Source organism: Macaca nemestrina, chromosome 9 (genome assembly GCF_043159975.1).
Source record: "Macaca nemestrina isolate mMacNem1 chromosome 9, mMacNem.hap1, whole genome shotgun sequence".
NCBI classification, from domain to species: Eukaryota; Metazoa; Chordata; class Mammalia; order Primates; family Cercopithecidae; genus Macaca; species Macaca nemestrina.
The window spans coordinates 56,269,727-56,285,641 of record NC_092133.1 but is presented as its reverse complement, the minus strand read 5'-3'; the positions used below and the strand labels follow the sequence as shown (position 1 = coordinate 56,285,641).

At 38.6% G+C, this 15,915-nt stretch overlaps 1 protein-coding gene across 29 annotated transcripts in view; it reads left to right on the top strand.

Annotated features, from left to right (window-relative positions):
• The window catches only part of LOC105466182 (ankyrin 3), a 703,092-nt gene that overhangs the window by 548,645 nt on the left and 138,532 nt on the right, over positions 1–15,915 (top strand). For 19 of the 29 annotated variants that reach the window (XM_011715205.3, XM_071069573.1, XM_071069576.1 and 16 more), the window contains 6 exons: positions 333–431; positions 8,613–8,711; positions 8,801–8,899; positions 9,398–9,493; positions 14,879–14,951; positions 15,122–15,184. In XM_011715205.3, coding sequence (XP_011713507.2) covers positions 333–431; positions 8,613–8,711; positions 8,801–8,899; positions 9,398–9,493; positions 14,879–14,951; positions 15,122–15,184 — 529 coding nt within the window. The remainder of the gene's footprint in view (positions 1–332; positions 432–8,612; positions 8,712–8,800; positions 8,900–9,397; positions 9,494–14,878; positions 14,952–15,121; positions 15,185–15,915) is intronic. The other 10 variants (XM_071069578.1, XM_071069587.1, XM_071069584.1 and 7 more) reach the window with 1 other exon arrangement.

Below are 15,915 nucleotides of genomic sequence, written 5' to 3'. Positions count from 1 at the left end.
CGCTCTCTCACTCACTGCAACCTCCTCCTACTGAGCTCAAGCAATTCTCCTGCCTCCCAAGTAGCTGAGACTACAGGTGTATGCCACTGCACCTGGCTAATTTTTGTAGAGATGGGGCCTCGCCATGTCGGCCAGGCTGGTCTCAAACTCATGGGCTCATGTGATCCACCTGCCTCAGCCTCCCAAGCATATAAATTTATTCCATAGGCTTTTTCTTACATAGAAATTCTTGGCTTACCATCTTAGAATTCACAAGTGGTTTCTCAAACATGGTGGCTATGTGTGTGACATTACTTCCCGTAAGATGACTGTGCCCTTTGAATCTTTTGCAGAGTGGCCTGACCCCACTCCATTTGGCTGCTCAAGAAGATCGAGTGAATGTGGCAGAAGTCCTCGTAAACCAAGGGGCTCATGTGGACGCTCAGACAAAGGTATACACCCCTCCCTTTCCACACGGGAAAGAATGTGTCCATTTGGTGACCGCAGTAAGGAAGAAACTATACTCATATTAGGAGAACAAACCCTTTAATCATCTCTTTTCTATGTAGTATTTTAAATATATATTTATGCAAGGAACACTAAAGTCTCTGATGGCCATATTCCAGGGACTTTTGTCTTTAACGGCCTGGGTACTTGATCCTAACTGTATAATAATTTCCCACTATATTAACACTATTGAGCCTCCTTACAACAGATGCTCCTTTAGGGGCAGAATGTGAAAGCTTGTACCTCTCTTAGTTTGTGTGATGGATTTTTTAAATGCAGACAAATAGACAAATAGAAAAACTTGTAATTTATGACCCCTATGTTCGTTCAGCACGATTTATGAAACAGGATAAATTAAGGCTTATTTAAATATTACTCACTTGCTAAATTCCTAATGGTCTGTGCAGTCTTGCCTGCATTCTCCCTCTCTTAGACAAAAAAACTCTCATTTCAAAATGAAAAAAAAAAATTACTGATTAGTCTTATATAATGCCACAATTCAAACACAGAAAAATAAAAGACTTTTCATGTCATCGTCAAAGATATAGCTTCACATTAATCACATTTCTCTGAAATTTTTCTTTATATGCTTAATATCAGATTTGTGTCATCTACTATAACATATGTTTTCTTTTTTTTTTTTTTATTTGAGACAGAGTCTCGCTCTGTCACCAGGCTAGAGTGCAGTGGCTTGATCTCGGCTCACTGCAACCTCCGCCTCCCATGTTCAAGCAATTCTCCTGCCTCAGCCTCCCAAGTAGCGGGGACTACAGGCGTGCACCACCACGCCCAGCTAATTTTTGTATTTTTAGTAGAGATGGGGTTTCACCATGTTAGCCAGGATGATCTTGATCTCTTCACCTTATGATCTGCATGCCTCAGCCTCCCAGAGTGCTGGGATTACAGGCGTGAGCCACAGCGCCCGGCCACATATGTTTTCTTTCTATATGCCATATTTGACATGAAAAAGAATGACTACTAAATATTGTGAATAAAATTTTTATATGTAATATAAGTAGGTTCTGATGTATATGGACATATTGAAGTAACTAGTAATATAGAAATACTATCCCAAATTAGCTAGATAAAAGGGTATTGACACCAAAATGAGATTGAATTTAGCTTATTTTCTTATGTTGCTTGAATACTTTCATCAGGAAATAATTATTGACTTTGGAAGTTTGCAACTTCATGGTAAATATCTTCATTCCATATTGCTTATTCACACACACACACACACAGAGAGAGAGAGAGAGACAGACAGACAGACAGACTCAAACACTTTATTAGGTTCTCTCTCCTTTTTGTAGATATGAAACTCTAGAAGGCAAGGTCTGGGTCAAGTTTCTCAACATTTTTCTGCCCCAGCACATCCAAGCCATGCCCTAAAATTCAGCCAGGGAGTATGGTGAAGATTCTCAAAGCCAGGTGGGGGAGGAGAGAAACAAGTACTGCTCTGCCTCCGTCTGTTTTCCATTTGCACACACGGCCCCTTGATGTGTACGAGTCTCAGGACTCCACCACAGCTTCCTCCTAACCCAGCCCAACTCAGGTTCCATTTGGTAGTCTTTTTTTTTTTTTTTCCTCCAAAAGGTAATCTCACTCTGTCACTCAAGCTGGAATGTAATGGCTTGCTGCAACCTCCACGTCCCGGATTCAAGCGATCCCACCTCAGCCTCCTGAGTAGCTGGGACTACAGGCGCATACCACCACACTCAGATAATTTTTGTATTTTTAGTAGAGGCAGGGTATCGCCATGTTGGCCAGGCTGATCTCAAGCTCCTGACCTCAGGTGATCCACCTGCCTTGGCCTCCCAAAATGCTGGTATTACAGGCATGAGCCACCGTGCCTGGCCACATAGTCATTTTTATACTCCTTATAATACCTTGCGGCATGTAACTTTTCCTGCCCTTTATGAACGGAGCAGAGCATCTCACTTCAGAAAGCATCTCTCTGTCCTTCACAACCTCTATTCCTTTCCTTTCTCTTCTCTGCAAAGGTCACAGCCACCAAAAGGAAGTGAAGCCATGATTGTCCCATAACTAGAGCACAGCAGAAGTGCAGATAGCTGGGTTGCTTGCATTTGCTGCTTAGTTTTGTGCATAAGGAGTTTGTTGTATCCCAGGAATGTTCACATTCTCGCTGGTAAAGAAGACAGCCCCAAGCAGCCCACAGGTGGGATGTATACCATTCAACTCACTAGCTTACATGAAACAATAATAATAATAAAATATCAAGACCTCTTCTCGCTGACGAGGAAAAGACTAGAAAATCCTGGTAACAGCCTTTGAAGTCCTCTCCCCCTGCACCCCTCCAGTTTGCTGACCCTTTATACCCCACCCCCCTTTTGCATTTGAAGTTTCACCAAATGATTTTAAGCTAAATTGTGCCACAGGGTATAATAATCAATGTTGTTTGATAGAGATGAAGCCACTGCTTTTGCTTTTTAGAAGGATAATGTCCGGAAGCATTTTATTTAGACCACCCCTGAAAGGCATTGATTCTTAGAGGACACTAATTAGGGATCAGGAGTTACACTGGATTTCTTTAAATGTGTGTAAAAGCGTAAAAAGCTTTGAGAACTTATGTGATGCTTACTCATTTCACATTTACTTATAGATTCCCTACTGGTGACCAAATTCTTACCTGGGAGATACATTCCTTGCCCTCATAGAATTCATAGTTTAGAGAGCAAAACACATAGTATTATAATAACAAAGTCATCATCATAATAAAATAAAACAATGTATTACCCATTTTCTCTGTGCCGGGTACTATTCTCGGTGCTTTATAGTTATTATTTTGTTTAATTCTTACAACTACCCTATGACGCTGGTGAAATTAACATCCTCATTTTACAGATGAGAAAACTGAGGCACAGAAAAAGTAATTACTTGCATAAGGTCCCAAAGCTAATTATTACAAAGCCTGATTTTGACCATAGGCCTATATCTAGAAATATATATATAATTTTAGAGTATTAGGTAATAACTAAGTTTTTTGACAAAGGTAAGGTAGGATAGAGGAAGCTATAGCTTGTTCAGTATCATGGGAATGTGAGAAGAAAAATGGGGATTATGTCTTAAGATATTGCTAGAAAATTAAGAAGATCTCAGAGGGCCTTAATGTACCAGGCTAAGCTGTTCAGCTTTTTATCCTGTGTGCGCTGAGAAGCCACTGAAGGTTTTAAACACAAATGTGATAAGATCAGCAGTCTGGTTTACAAAGATCCTGGGAAACAATGCAAAGAATAAGTTGATTTTAAACCTTGGAGCAGGGGCAGTTAGGCTATTGTGAAATCCAAATGAAGAATGAAGAAGGCCTGAACTAAGTGGCAGATGAGACACTGAGGAACAGGAGAGAAATTAGAGAAATAATTAAAAGACATACAAACAGGTAAGATTTGAAGACCTTTGGGAGGCCGAGGCAGGCATATCACAAGGTCAGGAGATCGAGACCATCCTGGCTAACACGGTGAAACCCCGTCTACTAAAACAATGCAAAGAAGTTAGCTGGGTGTGGTGGCGGGTGCCTGTAGTCCCAGCTACTCGGGAGGCTGAGGCAGGAGAATGGTGTGAACCCAGGAGACGGAGCTTGCAGTGAGCCAAGATGGTGCCACTGCACTCCAGCCTGGGCAACAGAGCAAGACTCCATCTCAAAAAAAAAAAAAAAAAAAAAGATCTGAAGACCATGTGTGTATGGGGACTGAGGAGAAGCAAGAAATTCAGGATGAAACTAAGGATCTGACCTGTGCAACTGGGTGATCACAAGTACCATTCAATGAGACAGAGAATAAAGGAGACAAAGCCAGTTGGGGAAAGAGGACTATGAGTTTCGTATTGAGTGTGTTGAATTATAGATTACCTAGGGGCCATTCGAGTAGGAAAACCCAATAAACGACTCACATATTGATCTGGACACAGAAAGGATGGCTGGACTAAAGATGCAGATTTCTGAATCATCGCAATAAAGGTATTAGCTGACACTGTGAAAGTAGGTGTAATCCTCAAGGAAAAATGTGGCACAAACCAAAGACAAAACCCTTGGGATCCACTCCATTTTATAGTGGATGAAGGAGGCAAAGGAGGGCCTGTCCAAAGGTAGAGGAGAAATGACGAAAGAATATGATAGGGCTGTCAAATTATGAAAAACTGTCAAAGTGTTTCAGATAAGAGAAGCTCAAAGTCCATGCATGCCATGCATGGCTGGGCACTTGGGATATTATAAAGCAGTTTTACTAGAGTAGTGGAGATGATGAAATGTAGGGAGAATGGGCGGAATAGTGTATGAAGATTTTGTTTTCAAGAAGTTTAGTTTTGAAAGGATAGAAACCTAGAGAAAAGGACAAATATTTGAAAGGAGTACTTTTTGTTTCTAAGATGGAAACGTAAAAATATGTCTATAAGCTGAGATGAGCATGCCAGAGGAAAGAAAAATGGTTAGCAAAATTATTTATTTATTTTTTTGGTGGGGGATGGAGTTTCACTCTTGTCACCCAGGCTGGAGTGCAATTGTGTGATCTTGGCTCACTGCAACCTCCGCCTCCCGGGTTCAAGTGATTCTCCTGCCTCAGCCTCCCAAGTAGCTGGGATTACAGGCACCCACCGCCTGGCTAATTTTTTGTATTTTTAGTAGAGACAGGGTTTCTCCATATTGGGCAGGCTGATCTCAAACTCCTGACCTCAGGTGATCCGCCGGCCTCGGCCTCCCAAAGTGCTGGGATTACAGATGTGAGCCACTATGCCTGGCCTGGTTAGCAAAATTATAAGGGGTATCAGAAATGGGATAGGCTGAGCCACAGGTAGAAATGACAATTTCTTTTCATTTTTCTTTTCTCTTTTCTTTTTTTTTTGACAGAGTCTCACTCTGTTGCCCAGGCTGGAGTACATGGGCACGATCATGGCTCACTGCAGCATCAACTTCCCAGGGTCTAGTGATCCTCCCACCTCAGCCTCCTGAGTAGCTGGGACTACAGACACATGCCACCACGTCTGGCTAATTTTTTTTTTTTTTTTTTTTTTTTTTTTTTTTTACTTTTTGTATTTTTAGTAGAGACTGGGTTTTTGCAATGTTGACCAGGCTGGTCTTGAACTCCTGGCCTCAGGTGATCTGCCCGCCTCAGCCTCCCAAAGTGCTGGGATTACAGGCATGAACCACCACACCCGGCCTGATCTTTTCCTGTTTTCAATCATTAATTTACCAAATATTTAAGATATTTATTGAGCAGTGATGATGTGCCAGGCACTGATTTCAGCATGAGGTAATAATAGCTAACCCTATGTGTCAGACACTGGTGAAATAATTGTTAACATAGCTAATCCTTATGACAACACAATGAGCTTGGTACTATTACTAAAGTCCCTTTTATAATGCATAAGCCAATGCACAGAGAGGTTCAGTAACTTGTCCAAATCCACACAGATAGTAAGTAGCAGAGCTGGGTCCCAAACTCAGACAGTCTGCCTCTGAGGTCCAGGCTCCTGGCTGCTGAGACCCTCCTTTCCCCTGTTCTCATCAGTCAGAAGTGCAGCCTGATCAGTGAATGGACGTAAACATCTACTACTTGGTAATCAAGAGAGGAAAAAAGGAAGGAAAGTAGTTAAAGACTCGAATGTATTTTGCAGGGTTTTCCTGAGCTCTATCCAGTGTTGCCCAAAGGAAGGAAGGAAAAACCTAATCAGCTTGTAATGATGTTATCAGTGAGGCTGCCATGGCAAAGAGGCAGAGGCTACTCTGTTTGCTGGGCTATGGCTCTTTATATGTTTGCTTGTTTATTTAGCTACTCAAGAAAAAACTAGTCTTTGAAATATTTGTTACTGCTGATTGGAAAGAATTGCTCACGTCCCACCTCTCTGAGCGTATTTATGTGAGGTGCTATTTTGTATGGGAATGCCGGTAACCCCAATGAATGGAGGAGCCCACATCTGATTTCTCTGAATGCAAGTTCAATCTTCTTGGCCATGCCCACGTATTTTTGAAAAAACACTTTAGTGTTTGTGGAACAGCAAGAAGACCAGTGCCCTGGAGCATAGCGACCAAGGGAGAGAATGGTGGGAGGATTAAAAGATGTATGGATGGAGGATGAGGAGGATAGGGGAGACTAGAATTAGAGAACTCCTAACACTGTTTTATAATGATTTAGGGTTTTAGTAAGAATTAGATGGGAAGCTATGAGTATGAATAGAACCTGTTCATTAAAATATGTAGGCCAGGCATGGTGGCTCACACTTGTAATCCCAGCACTTTGGGAGGCCAAGGCAGGAAGATCACTTGAGCCCAGGAGTTTGAGACCAGCCTAGACAACATAGTGAGACCTTGCCCTACAAAAAATAGAAAAAATTAGCCAGGCGTGGTGGTGTATGCCTGTAGTCACAGCTACTTGGGAGACTGAGGCAGGAGGATAGATTGAGCCTAGGAGGGGAGGCTACAGTGAGCCATGATCCCATCACTGCACTCTAGCCTGGTGACAGAGCAAGACCCTGTCTCAAATAAATAAATAATCAACCCTGTCTTAAATATATATATATATATATATATATATATATATATATATATATATATATATATAATCAACACATCCATCTCAACAACTATTAGAAATGGTTGTATTATAACTTAGGCAAATTGACTAAAATCTCAAAGAATTTTTTAATATTTAGATTTTTAGAAAATATTGGGTCCACATGGTTTTGACTTGTAAGGGAAGTTCTTTGAACTTGGAAATAATGTTACTTCAATCAATTAAACCAATTGTACTGAGCATTATTGGACACATTATTTTCAAGCTTCCCTTATTAAGCAGTATTCTGATCATGAGTGCAGTATCTGAGTTCCTCTGTACTGAAAAGGAGAACCCTGCAAAGCAGGCAAATGGATTCTGGTCACCGAAAAGGCATGTCCTCCATCATGTATTAAGTGGCATTAGAGGCTGTAAGTCAGTTTCCTCTATGTGGTTATGATGAGCTTTTCAGGGACAGTCTGGTCAGTGTGGGTACACTGGCAGTTTGTTTTGTGAGACAAAAAAGTACACATGTAAGGGAAAAAAAAGTCTACCGAGAGTCACCTCTCTAGGGCAGCACATCCCTGGTAAGGTATCTTCACCTCCTACAGTCAACAGTGGTTTGGGCATCTCTTTTTCAAATTCAAATGTATTCCTTTGCTGGGGCCACCATAAAGACACTAGTGACATCATATAAGATACAGACCCCTGAAAATATGGATCACCCACCCCTATTCTTGTTTAGAAGTATTGTAATAAAAGGTCAATGTTCTCCCTTTCAGAGATCTGGTACTGCCCGTGTCATTATGAACAGGGGCTCTGAAATTGCAGGGTAGTATGTTATAATGAACACAGCCATCTAGAGAAGGATCTGGAATATCCTTATTTAAAAAAAAATAATAATTACCTAGATTGTATACAGACACATACATGCACACAGAGAGAGAGAGAGAGAGAACTTATAGACTCTCAGGGGTCAGTGGATACTAATTTGAGAAACAATCCATTTCTTTGTCTAAATCAGTGGTTTTCAAACTCTGGGACTCTAGGTAGGAAGGCAAAAAACTAACTTGATATACCTTGTTCGAGTTCATATTTCTCAGACCACCCGAGCTCACACCAGCCTCCCTCTTCCTTTTAGTGTTTCTGTGCTTCTTCCTACCTCTATCAGGCATTCTGATGATCACCTCCTGCCGTGTGTTATTATTTAGCCCCTTCATTTTTGCCTAGATTTAAAGCTTTCAGAAAGTATTCAATAAACAAGTCAAGTCTCAATAAAGTGCTCTTCTGTCCCTGAGAAAGAAACTGCTGAATCAGTCTGTCTATGCTGTCAATTGGTCCATCTTTCCTTTCTATCTTGAAGAGTTCTAAGAACAAGATGAGCTGATAAAACATAAAGCAAGAACTCTGAGGAGCTAACAATTTTATGGGCAATGGTATTTTAATTTATACCTAAGTCTTATGCTGAGAATTATCAAGGGCAATTTTTTTATATAGAGAAGAAAAAAACCCTACTTTTTCCAGCTCAAAAAGAAAGGTTAAATAATGATTTTACGTCTGTTTAGGATAGCTGTTAGTAAAAGTATAATTATCATGCTTCTTTTAAAAAAAAAATAATAATTACAGATGGGATACACACCACTGCATGTGGGCTGCCACTACGGAAATATCAAGATTGTTAATTTCCTGCTCCAGCATTCTGCAAAAGTTAATGCCAAAACAAAGGTAAGCTCCTTCCTTTTTTGTTTCTGCCAGAATCATTTATTTTTGTTTCAAAGGAATTAAGAATCATCTCTTCCATCTTCCTTCTACAGAATGGATATACACCATTACATCAAGCAGCACAGCAGGGACATACGCATATAATAAATGTCTTACTTCAGAACAATGCCTCCCCCAATGAACTCACTGTGGTAAGCACTCAGGGCCAGCTCAGGAGAAGAGGGAGGAGATAGATGGGCCTGGACTCTGGTGTCTTCTTACATTTTTCATTGTACTTTCATGAAGAGGCATAAACGGAGCATTCAGTAGAATGAGGAAAGAAGGACAATAACCATATTGTTCTGGACTGTTCAGAGACAGATGATTAGTGTTTTATATGTGAAAACTACCTGCTGTATTGTCACCTAGCAGGAAGTACACATGTAAGAAAAAAAAATTGTGTTGGTTTCATTGACTGCTTACTTAGAACGTTAAAAAGCCTCTTGGATTGCATGTGTAGCTGCCCAGACTTTACTGTGTGAGTACAAACAGGTTAGGTGGGTTTTGTGCAAGGTATGTCTCTAATGAAACACTTTTTTTGTGTATGACAGCGGGATGGGTCTGATGAGACACTCACCTTACATTTTGTATCAGCAAAAAAATGTGGAATGAGGCTTGCTAATTCCTCATTCACATTTTCCTTTTGCCAGAATGGGAATACTGCCCTTGGCATTGCCCGGCGCCTCGGCTACATCTCAGTAGTGGACACCCTGAAGATAGTGACCGAAGAGACCATGACCACAACTGTAAGTAAGGAATGCAGAGCCTTGTTACCCTAGGAACCAGCTTTCAGCCAGTTTTCTTGGGCTTTTCTGAGATGAAGGTTTTTTCCCATTCATAAACTAAGCACCATGTTTTAAAATACAGTCACCTCATTGTTGGTAGTCAGGATAGGAAAACTCTTATTGCTAATATGAATAAAAATTTAAAACACTAAGAATACCTATTTAAAAGATGCATTTGTAGCTATAGAGTTTTTACTTCAATATACAGCTAAATGTATTTATTTATTTGTTTGCTTTGATATAACAAGTTTTTAATGAAATGATGGTGAAGGCAGAAATTTTTTAACATCCTTCCTTGGCAATGTAAAGAAATTGAAAACTCTAAGTTGCTTCCTTAAAAATGTTTTAATGCACAAATGGTACGTGGATCCATTATCATTCCTGTGAAAAATGTTTACATTGTTTTAAAAAAATCCAGATGAATCAGAACTGGTTTTGCCTGCTACTGTTACTCATCTTCTGTCCACCTGGAGTTTTCATAGAAACACAATAGACTGTTTTGTTAACATTTAAAGTGGATCTTTACCAGGAGGCCCTATTGCATCAACTACATTTTTACAAGCTGCAGTCTCTAGGATAAGTCATTTCTTTCCAACCCCATCTGGTACCTATGAACAGCATCAAGATTTGGTAACTTTGGAATTAAGGGCAAATATTACATGATATCAGAGGCTTATTTGAGTTATTCCTAACTCCATAACTCAACACATAGGCCTGAGGTTGACTCTTAACAAAGTAAATTTAGGACTCTGGAACATTTTGAATTATCAGTTCTGTCCCCTTTTCTCTTCGACCACTTTCCAACATGAAGGAGAAAATGGTTAGCATCTGCAAATTAGTTTGTATACCCAGTGCTTTTTGTGAAAAATGGGTTTCACAAAAAGGGTTGAGGGTCTCTGTAGCTACCTGCAGTTTGAGTTTTCTGGCAATTTTACTCACAAACCTGCTGATTACGGGAGAAAAAATTTGTAATTTGTGAAAGAGAAAACAATTGTTTTAATGGAATAGAACAATGATTATCAACCAGCACACATTCTAAACTTCAAGATATACTTTGTCTAAGAGGTAAATTTCCACATGTTGCTTTCATACAGCTCTTGAGGATTTTATTATATTAAAATATATCATTAAGTTCTCAAAAAAAGTGTTCAAACCAATAATGTTTATTACCTTTAATTTTATATCCCATGTAGCTCTATCTAGGATAGGAAAGGAGAAGAAGAGGACAAACTATTTAACGACAGCCAAGTGTCACAATGCTATAAAGATTTGAAGCCATTGCAGTAAATAGATAATATTAATACTTCTATTTCAATGTTAAAAGACTTGAGACATGTAAAAGTTCAAAATAAATATCTTATTTGGTTGAATGTAAATGACTTTCTCACCTATTAGGAAATTTCAAAACGTTTCTTCAAAATCAAAAAAGCTTTAAGAGAAAGTAGAGTTAAGAACAAAACAAAGTTATAGCTTCAAAAAATCGACTGAAAGACAGAGAAAGGTCTCAGAGCTCCATCAGGTTCCCATGAGAAGAGAATGTTTACAGGAGTAGCGCCTTTTCACTCTCAACATCGTCAGTCATCCTTGTTGGTGACTTTCTGCAAAAAAGAGAAGACACTATGCATGCTAATTGGAAAGGTCCAGTTTGCCTAGTGAAGAAATGAGGCTTCCACCAAAAGAAGTGTTCACATCAATTAAAAAACAGTCCATAGAAGTCTCTAAAATTTTGTCCAGCATTGTGGTATTTGGTACATTTTCTCGAGCTGAGACACCACCTTGTCAGCCTTGCTTTAGTGGTTACGTGTAAACTAGCTTAGACAGGACTGATGTAATTCAGGGTGGAGTCTATGACTTTAAGCTAATAACTATAGCTCAGCCTCCACCACGGGCATGATATTTGTATAGCCAGTTACTGGGACTCCAGCAGCCATTGACTCTATAAGCAGACTTCAGTCTTTCAAAACAAAGAGAATGTCTTTTCCATATTAGTAAAATACATGATGTGGCAATGCTGAGAAAGATGGTTTAGTTAATTAGATTACAATCAACACAGCATACCAAACTGAATGGATAGAAACTGATATTCAAAAGATGTGAATTGTATCTATCGAAACTGCATTGTTTAAAATACCCAATTACTTCATATGTAAGGAGCAGAATACCTCTAGCACGCAGATATTGGTTGCTAATACCATTCTCTACTAAAAGCAAACAGTGCTTTTTGGAGAAATGGCTGAATCTAAGGCCAGCAAAGGAAACATATAAGATGAGCCTGGAACATCTCAGAGTGTCAAAAAGTAAGGAAATGCTCCTCCCTCCCCCAACAAAAGTAAATAAACTAATACAGAGACACAGTGGTGGGGGGTATGTCGAAGAGACATAGGAATTAACTAAAAGAGTTCCCAGTGGCCATAGCTGGAACAATTTGAGCAAAAATAAATAAATATAATAGTATTGAAGTATGGTACAAACTGTAAAATAACTATCCATTAATTCATACTATTATACATAAGTAATTCAATAAATGGAAAAGAAGACACAAATGTCTCAGGCAAAAGAATTCCAAATAATGTATGAAAATATACTTCACTCTCAAAGTGGAACATAGTTCCCCACTGCTTACATGTGGGCTGAATATAGTGATTTTCTTGCAAAGCAAACAGTATGGAAGCAGGGGGAAATAGATAACTTTACAATGGAGAAACCTGACAAATCCTGCCTCAGCCATATGATCAAGGTCAACATCAACAATGATAAGTCACGTTGATGGTATGTACCCTTGATACAATGTGATGAAATGGCACTTTTCCTTTATGATCTTCCTCCCTAAAACATACAGCCCCAGTCTATTCATTAAAAAGAAAAAAGAAAAGAAAAAAGAAAACCCATGAGACAAGCCCCAGTTGATGGACATATCTGACCAGTACACTGCAAAACTGTCAAGATCATCAAAAACAAGGAAAGTCAAATACAAATCAAGACCACAATGAAATACCATCTCATACCAATCAGAATGGCAATTATTTAAAAGGCAAAAAACAACAGATGCTGACGAAGCTGGAGACATAGGAATGCTTTTACACTGTTGGTGGGCATGTAAATTTGTTCAACCATTATGTAAGACAGTGTGGCAATTCCTCAAAGACCTAGACCCAGAAATATCAGTTGACTCAGCAGTCCCATTAAGGAGTATATACCCAAAGGAATGTAAGTTATTTTATTACAAAGATACACGCATGTGTATGTTCATTGCAGCACTATTCACAATAGCAAAGATGTGGAATCAACCCAAATGCCCATCAATGATAGACTGGATACAGAAAATGTGGTACATATACACTATGGAATACTGTGTAGCCATAAAAAAGGAATGATATCATGTCCTTTGCAGGGACATGGATGGATCTGGAAGCTGTTATCCTCAGCAAACTAACAGAGGAACAGAAAACCATACACCACATGTTCTCACTTATAAGTGGGAGCTGAACAATAAGACCACGTGGACACAGGGAGGGGAAGGACACACACTAGGGCCTGGGGGCGGGGAGGGGGAGAGCATCAGGATAAATAGCTCATGCATGTGGGGCTTAATACCTAGGTGATGGGTTGATAGGTGCAGCAAACCACCATGGCACACATTTGTTTACCTATGTAACAAACCTGCACGTCCTGCACATTTAACCTGGAACTTTACATTAATTTTTTTAAAAAAACAAGGAAAGTCTAAGAAATTGCCATAGCCCAGAGGAAACTAAGGAGACACAACTAAATGTAATACAGTATCCTCGATGGGATCCTGGAACATAAAAAGGACATTAAGCAGAAACTAAAGAAAAACGAATAAAATATAAACTTTAATAATAATGTATCAATGTCGATTCATTAATTGTGATATTTTCCATGTTAATGAACGATTTTAATAATAGGCCAGGCACAGTGGCTCATGCCTGTATTCCCAGGACTTTGGGAGGCTGAGACAGGTGGACCACCTGAGGTTGGGAGTTCGAGACCAGCCTGGCCAACGTGGTGAAAACCCATCTCTACTAAAAATACAAACATTAGCCGGGCTTCGCCATGCACATCTGTAATCTCAGCTACTCGGGAGGCTGAGGCAGGAGAATTGCTTGAACCTGGGAGGCAGAGGTTGCAGTGAGCCGAGATTATGCCACTGCACTCCAGCCTGGGCAACAGAGCGAGACTTGGTCTCAATAATAATAATATTAATAAAGAATTTAATAATAGGGGAAACTTGGTGTAGGGCATATAGGACCTGTCTTTACTATCTTCACAATTATTCTATAAATCTCAAACTCTTCTAAAAATAAAAGTTTATTTTTAAAACTGCTCCATTGCAGTATTACATGCTGGAAAAGACGTCAAATAATGCTTTATTTCAACACAATAATTGGGGATAGGGGTAGAAATCACATTACCAAGTATTATCTCTAAGAAACTATGAATTTGTACCTTTTTTTAGCTTTAACAACCTGGTTTTTTTTCAGTTGTCTTATTTAAACATGTGTGTGTCTTCTCTTGTACCATTAGTGTCTCGTATGCTGAGAATTTAAAAAAAAAAAAAAAAAAAACTCTCTTTTAAACTAAAGTCATTGAGAATTTCTTACCAGTGATGCTAACAATGTCTTTTGGATAGATATGGTCTAAGAATTCCTTATCAGTGATTCTGACAGTGTCTTTTGGATGGATATAATCTAAGCTATTAAAGAGCAAGTAAAAGAGGCAGTAGGCATTTGCTGCATAATACACTGTTCTTTAGATTTGGGGGAAGGCTAAAATGATCTGCCAATGCATCACCTTTAAAGTATTTTTTCATACACATTGTTGTAAAGATTATTGTTGTAAATATTATTTTAATGTTTTCGTTTATCCTAGGAATTAAAATTACATATAAGAGGAGAACACAAAATAGATGGAAAGCTTGGCACAAGTAATAGACACATATTTCTTGCAGTTCATTTGGCTTTTCCTCAGCCAAGACCTTTCATGGAATGGGGTGGTAGATTCATGAGACCATGAAAAAGTACAGCAGTGGAGTAGGAGGGGCAGAATCTTCTCTTTTCCTTTGAAAAGCTTTATTAGAGACCTAAATCTTTTAAGCTGTGGTACTTTGCCACTAGAATTCTTTCACTGTGTACTCCTGTGTTCTGTATATGGTGACAACCTTTGTGCCACTAAGGGACAACAATTTTGATGTCATTTTACATGTGGGAGATTCAGGATATTCAACACATGCATTCCACAAGAAACTGATTAATTCAGAGATAAATGAAAAGGCCCACTAAAGTGTACAATCTGCTCACACTGAAATGACTGCTTTTTTGTTACTAGACCGTCACAGAGAAGCACAAAATGAATGTTCCAGAAACGATGAATGAAGTTCTTGATATGTCTGATGATGAAGGTATGAAATGTTCTTTGAGTTCACAATAATTATAAGTGACTGTGTATTTCGTTTGTTTCCTGAAGAAAGTCCATTGCAAAAATGTCTTTCAGGAATATTGAAATGTTTTGTTGTAATATCAAGAGTATGTATTTTTTCATCCACTTATATTGTTCACTTAAATCATGCAGTTCGTAAAGCCAATGCCCCTGAAATGCTCAGTGATGGCGAATATATCTCAGATGTTGAAGAAGGTATTTGTAAATTTTTACTGTGATGAAACTTAACTACTACCAACATTATCTTTCATTTCTTATCTTTGAAATATAATATTTCCTTGAGCTACTAATTTTTCATATTATCTTGAGACTATTAATTTGTATATCTGACTATTATTTAAATAATGTATATCTGGTACTATTAACTCTCCTTTTTAAGTCTCTGAATCCTCTTTTCCTTGAACCCGTTTCCTAACTTTAAAATATAAAAGTATCACTAATTATCTGGATTACTTGCCTTCTATTTGTTTCTATCAAACAGAATACTGATGCTTTTATGTTTGCATCTGAAATCTAGAAAGAGAAAAATGATTAATATTTATGATTACATTATGTTTTAAAACGAGAAGGTTCCTTATACGAAATCCTTTTAAATGCCCTAAGATTTGCCCATTCTGCTAAACTTTGTAGAAAAAGCAGCTTTTGATCTTGAACTGATAATGAAAACAACCTGAAAAAAACTTTTGAAATAGAAATTTTCAATAATGATTTAATGAGAGAGATCAAAATATTATTGTAGCTGTACTTTATGTGTTTTCAGAAATTAGTTTCTGTCTTGCTTAAAAACTAATACTTTGACCAGGTCATAATATACAGATATATCAATGAATGGCATCTTTAAGAGGTCCATTGGAAAACAAGCATTTTTATAGTGAGTAAATATTGTACAGATGACACATTTTGGAGTTTCACTGAAATGACAAAAT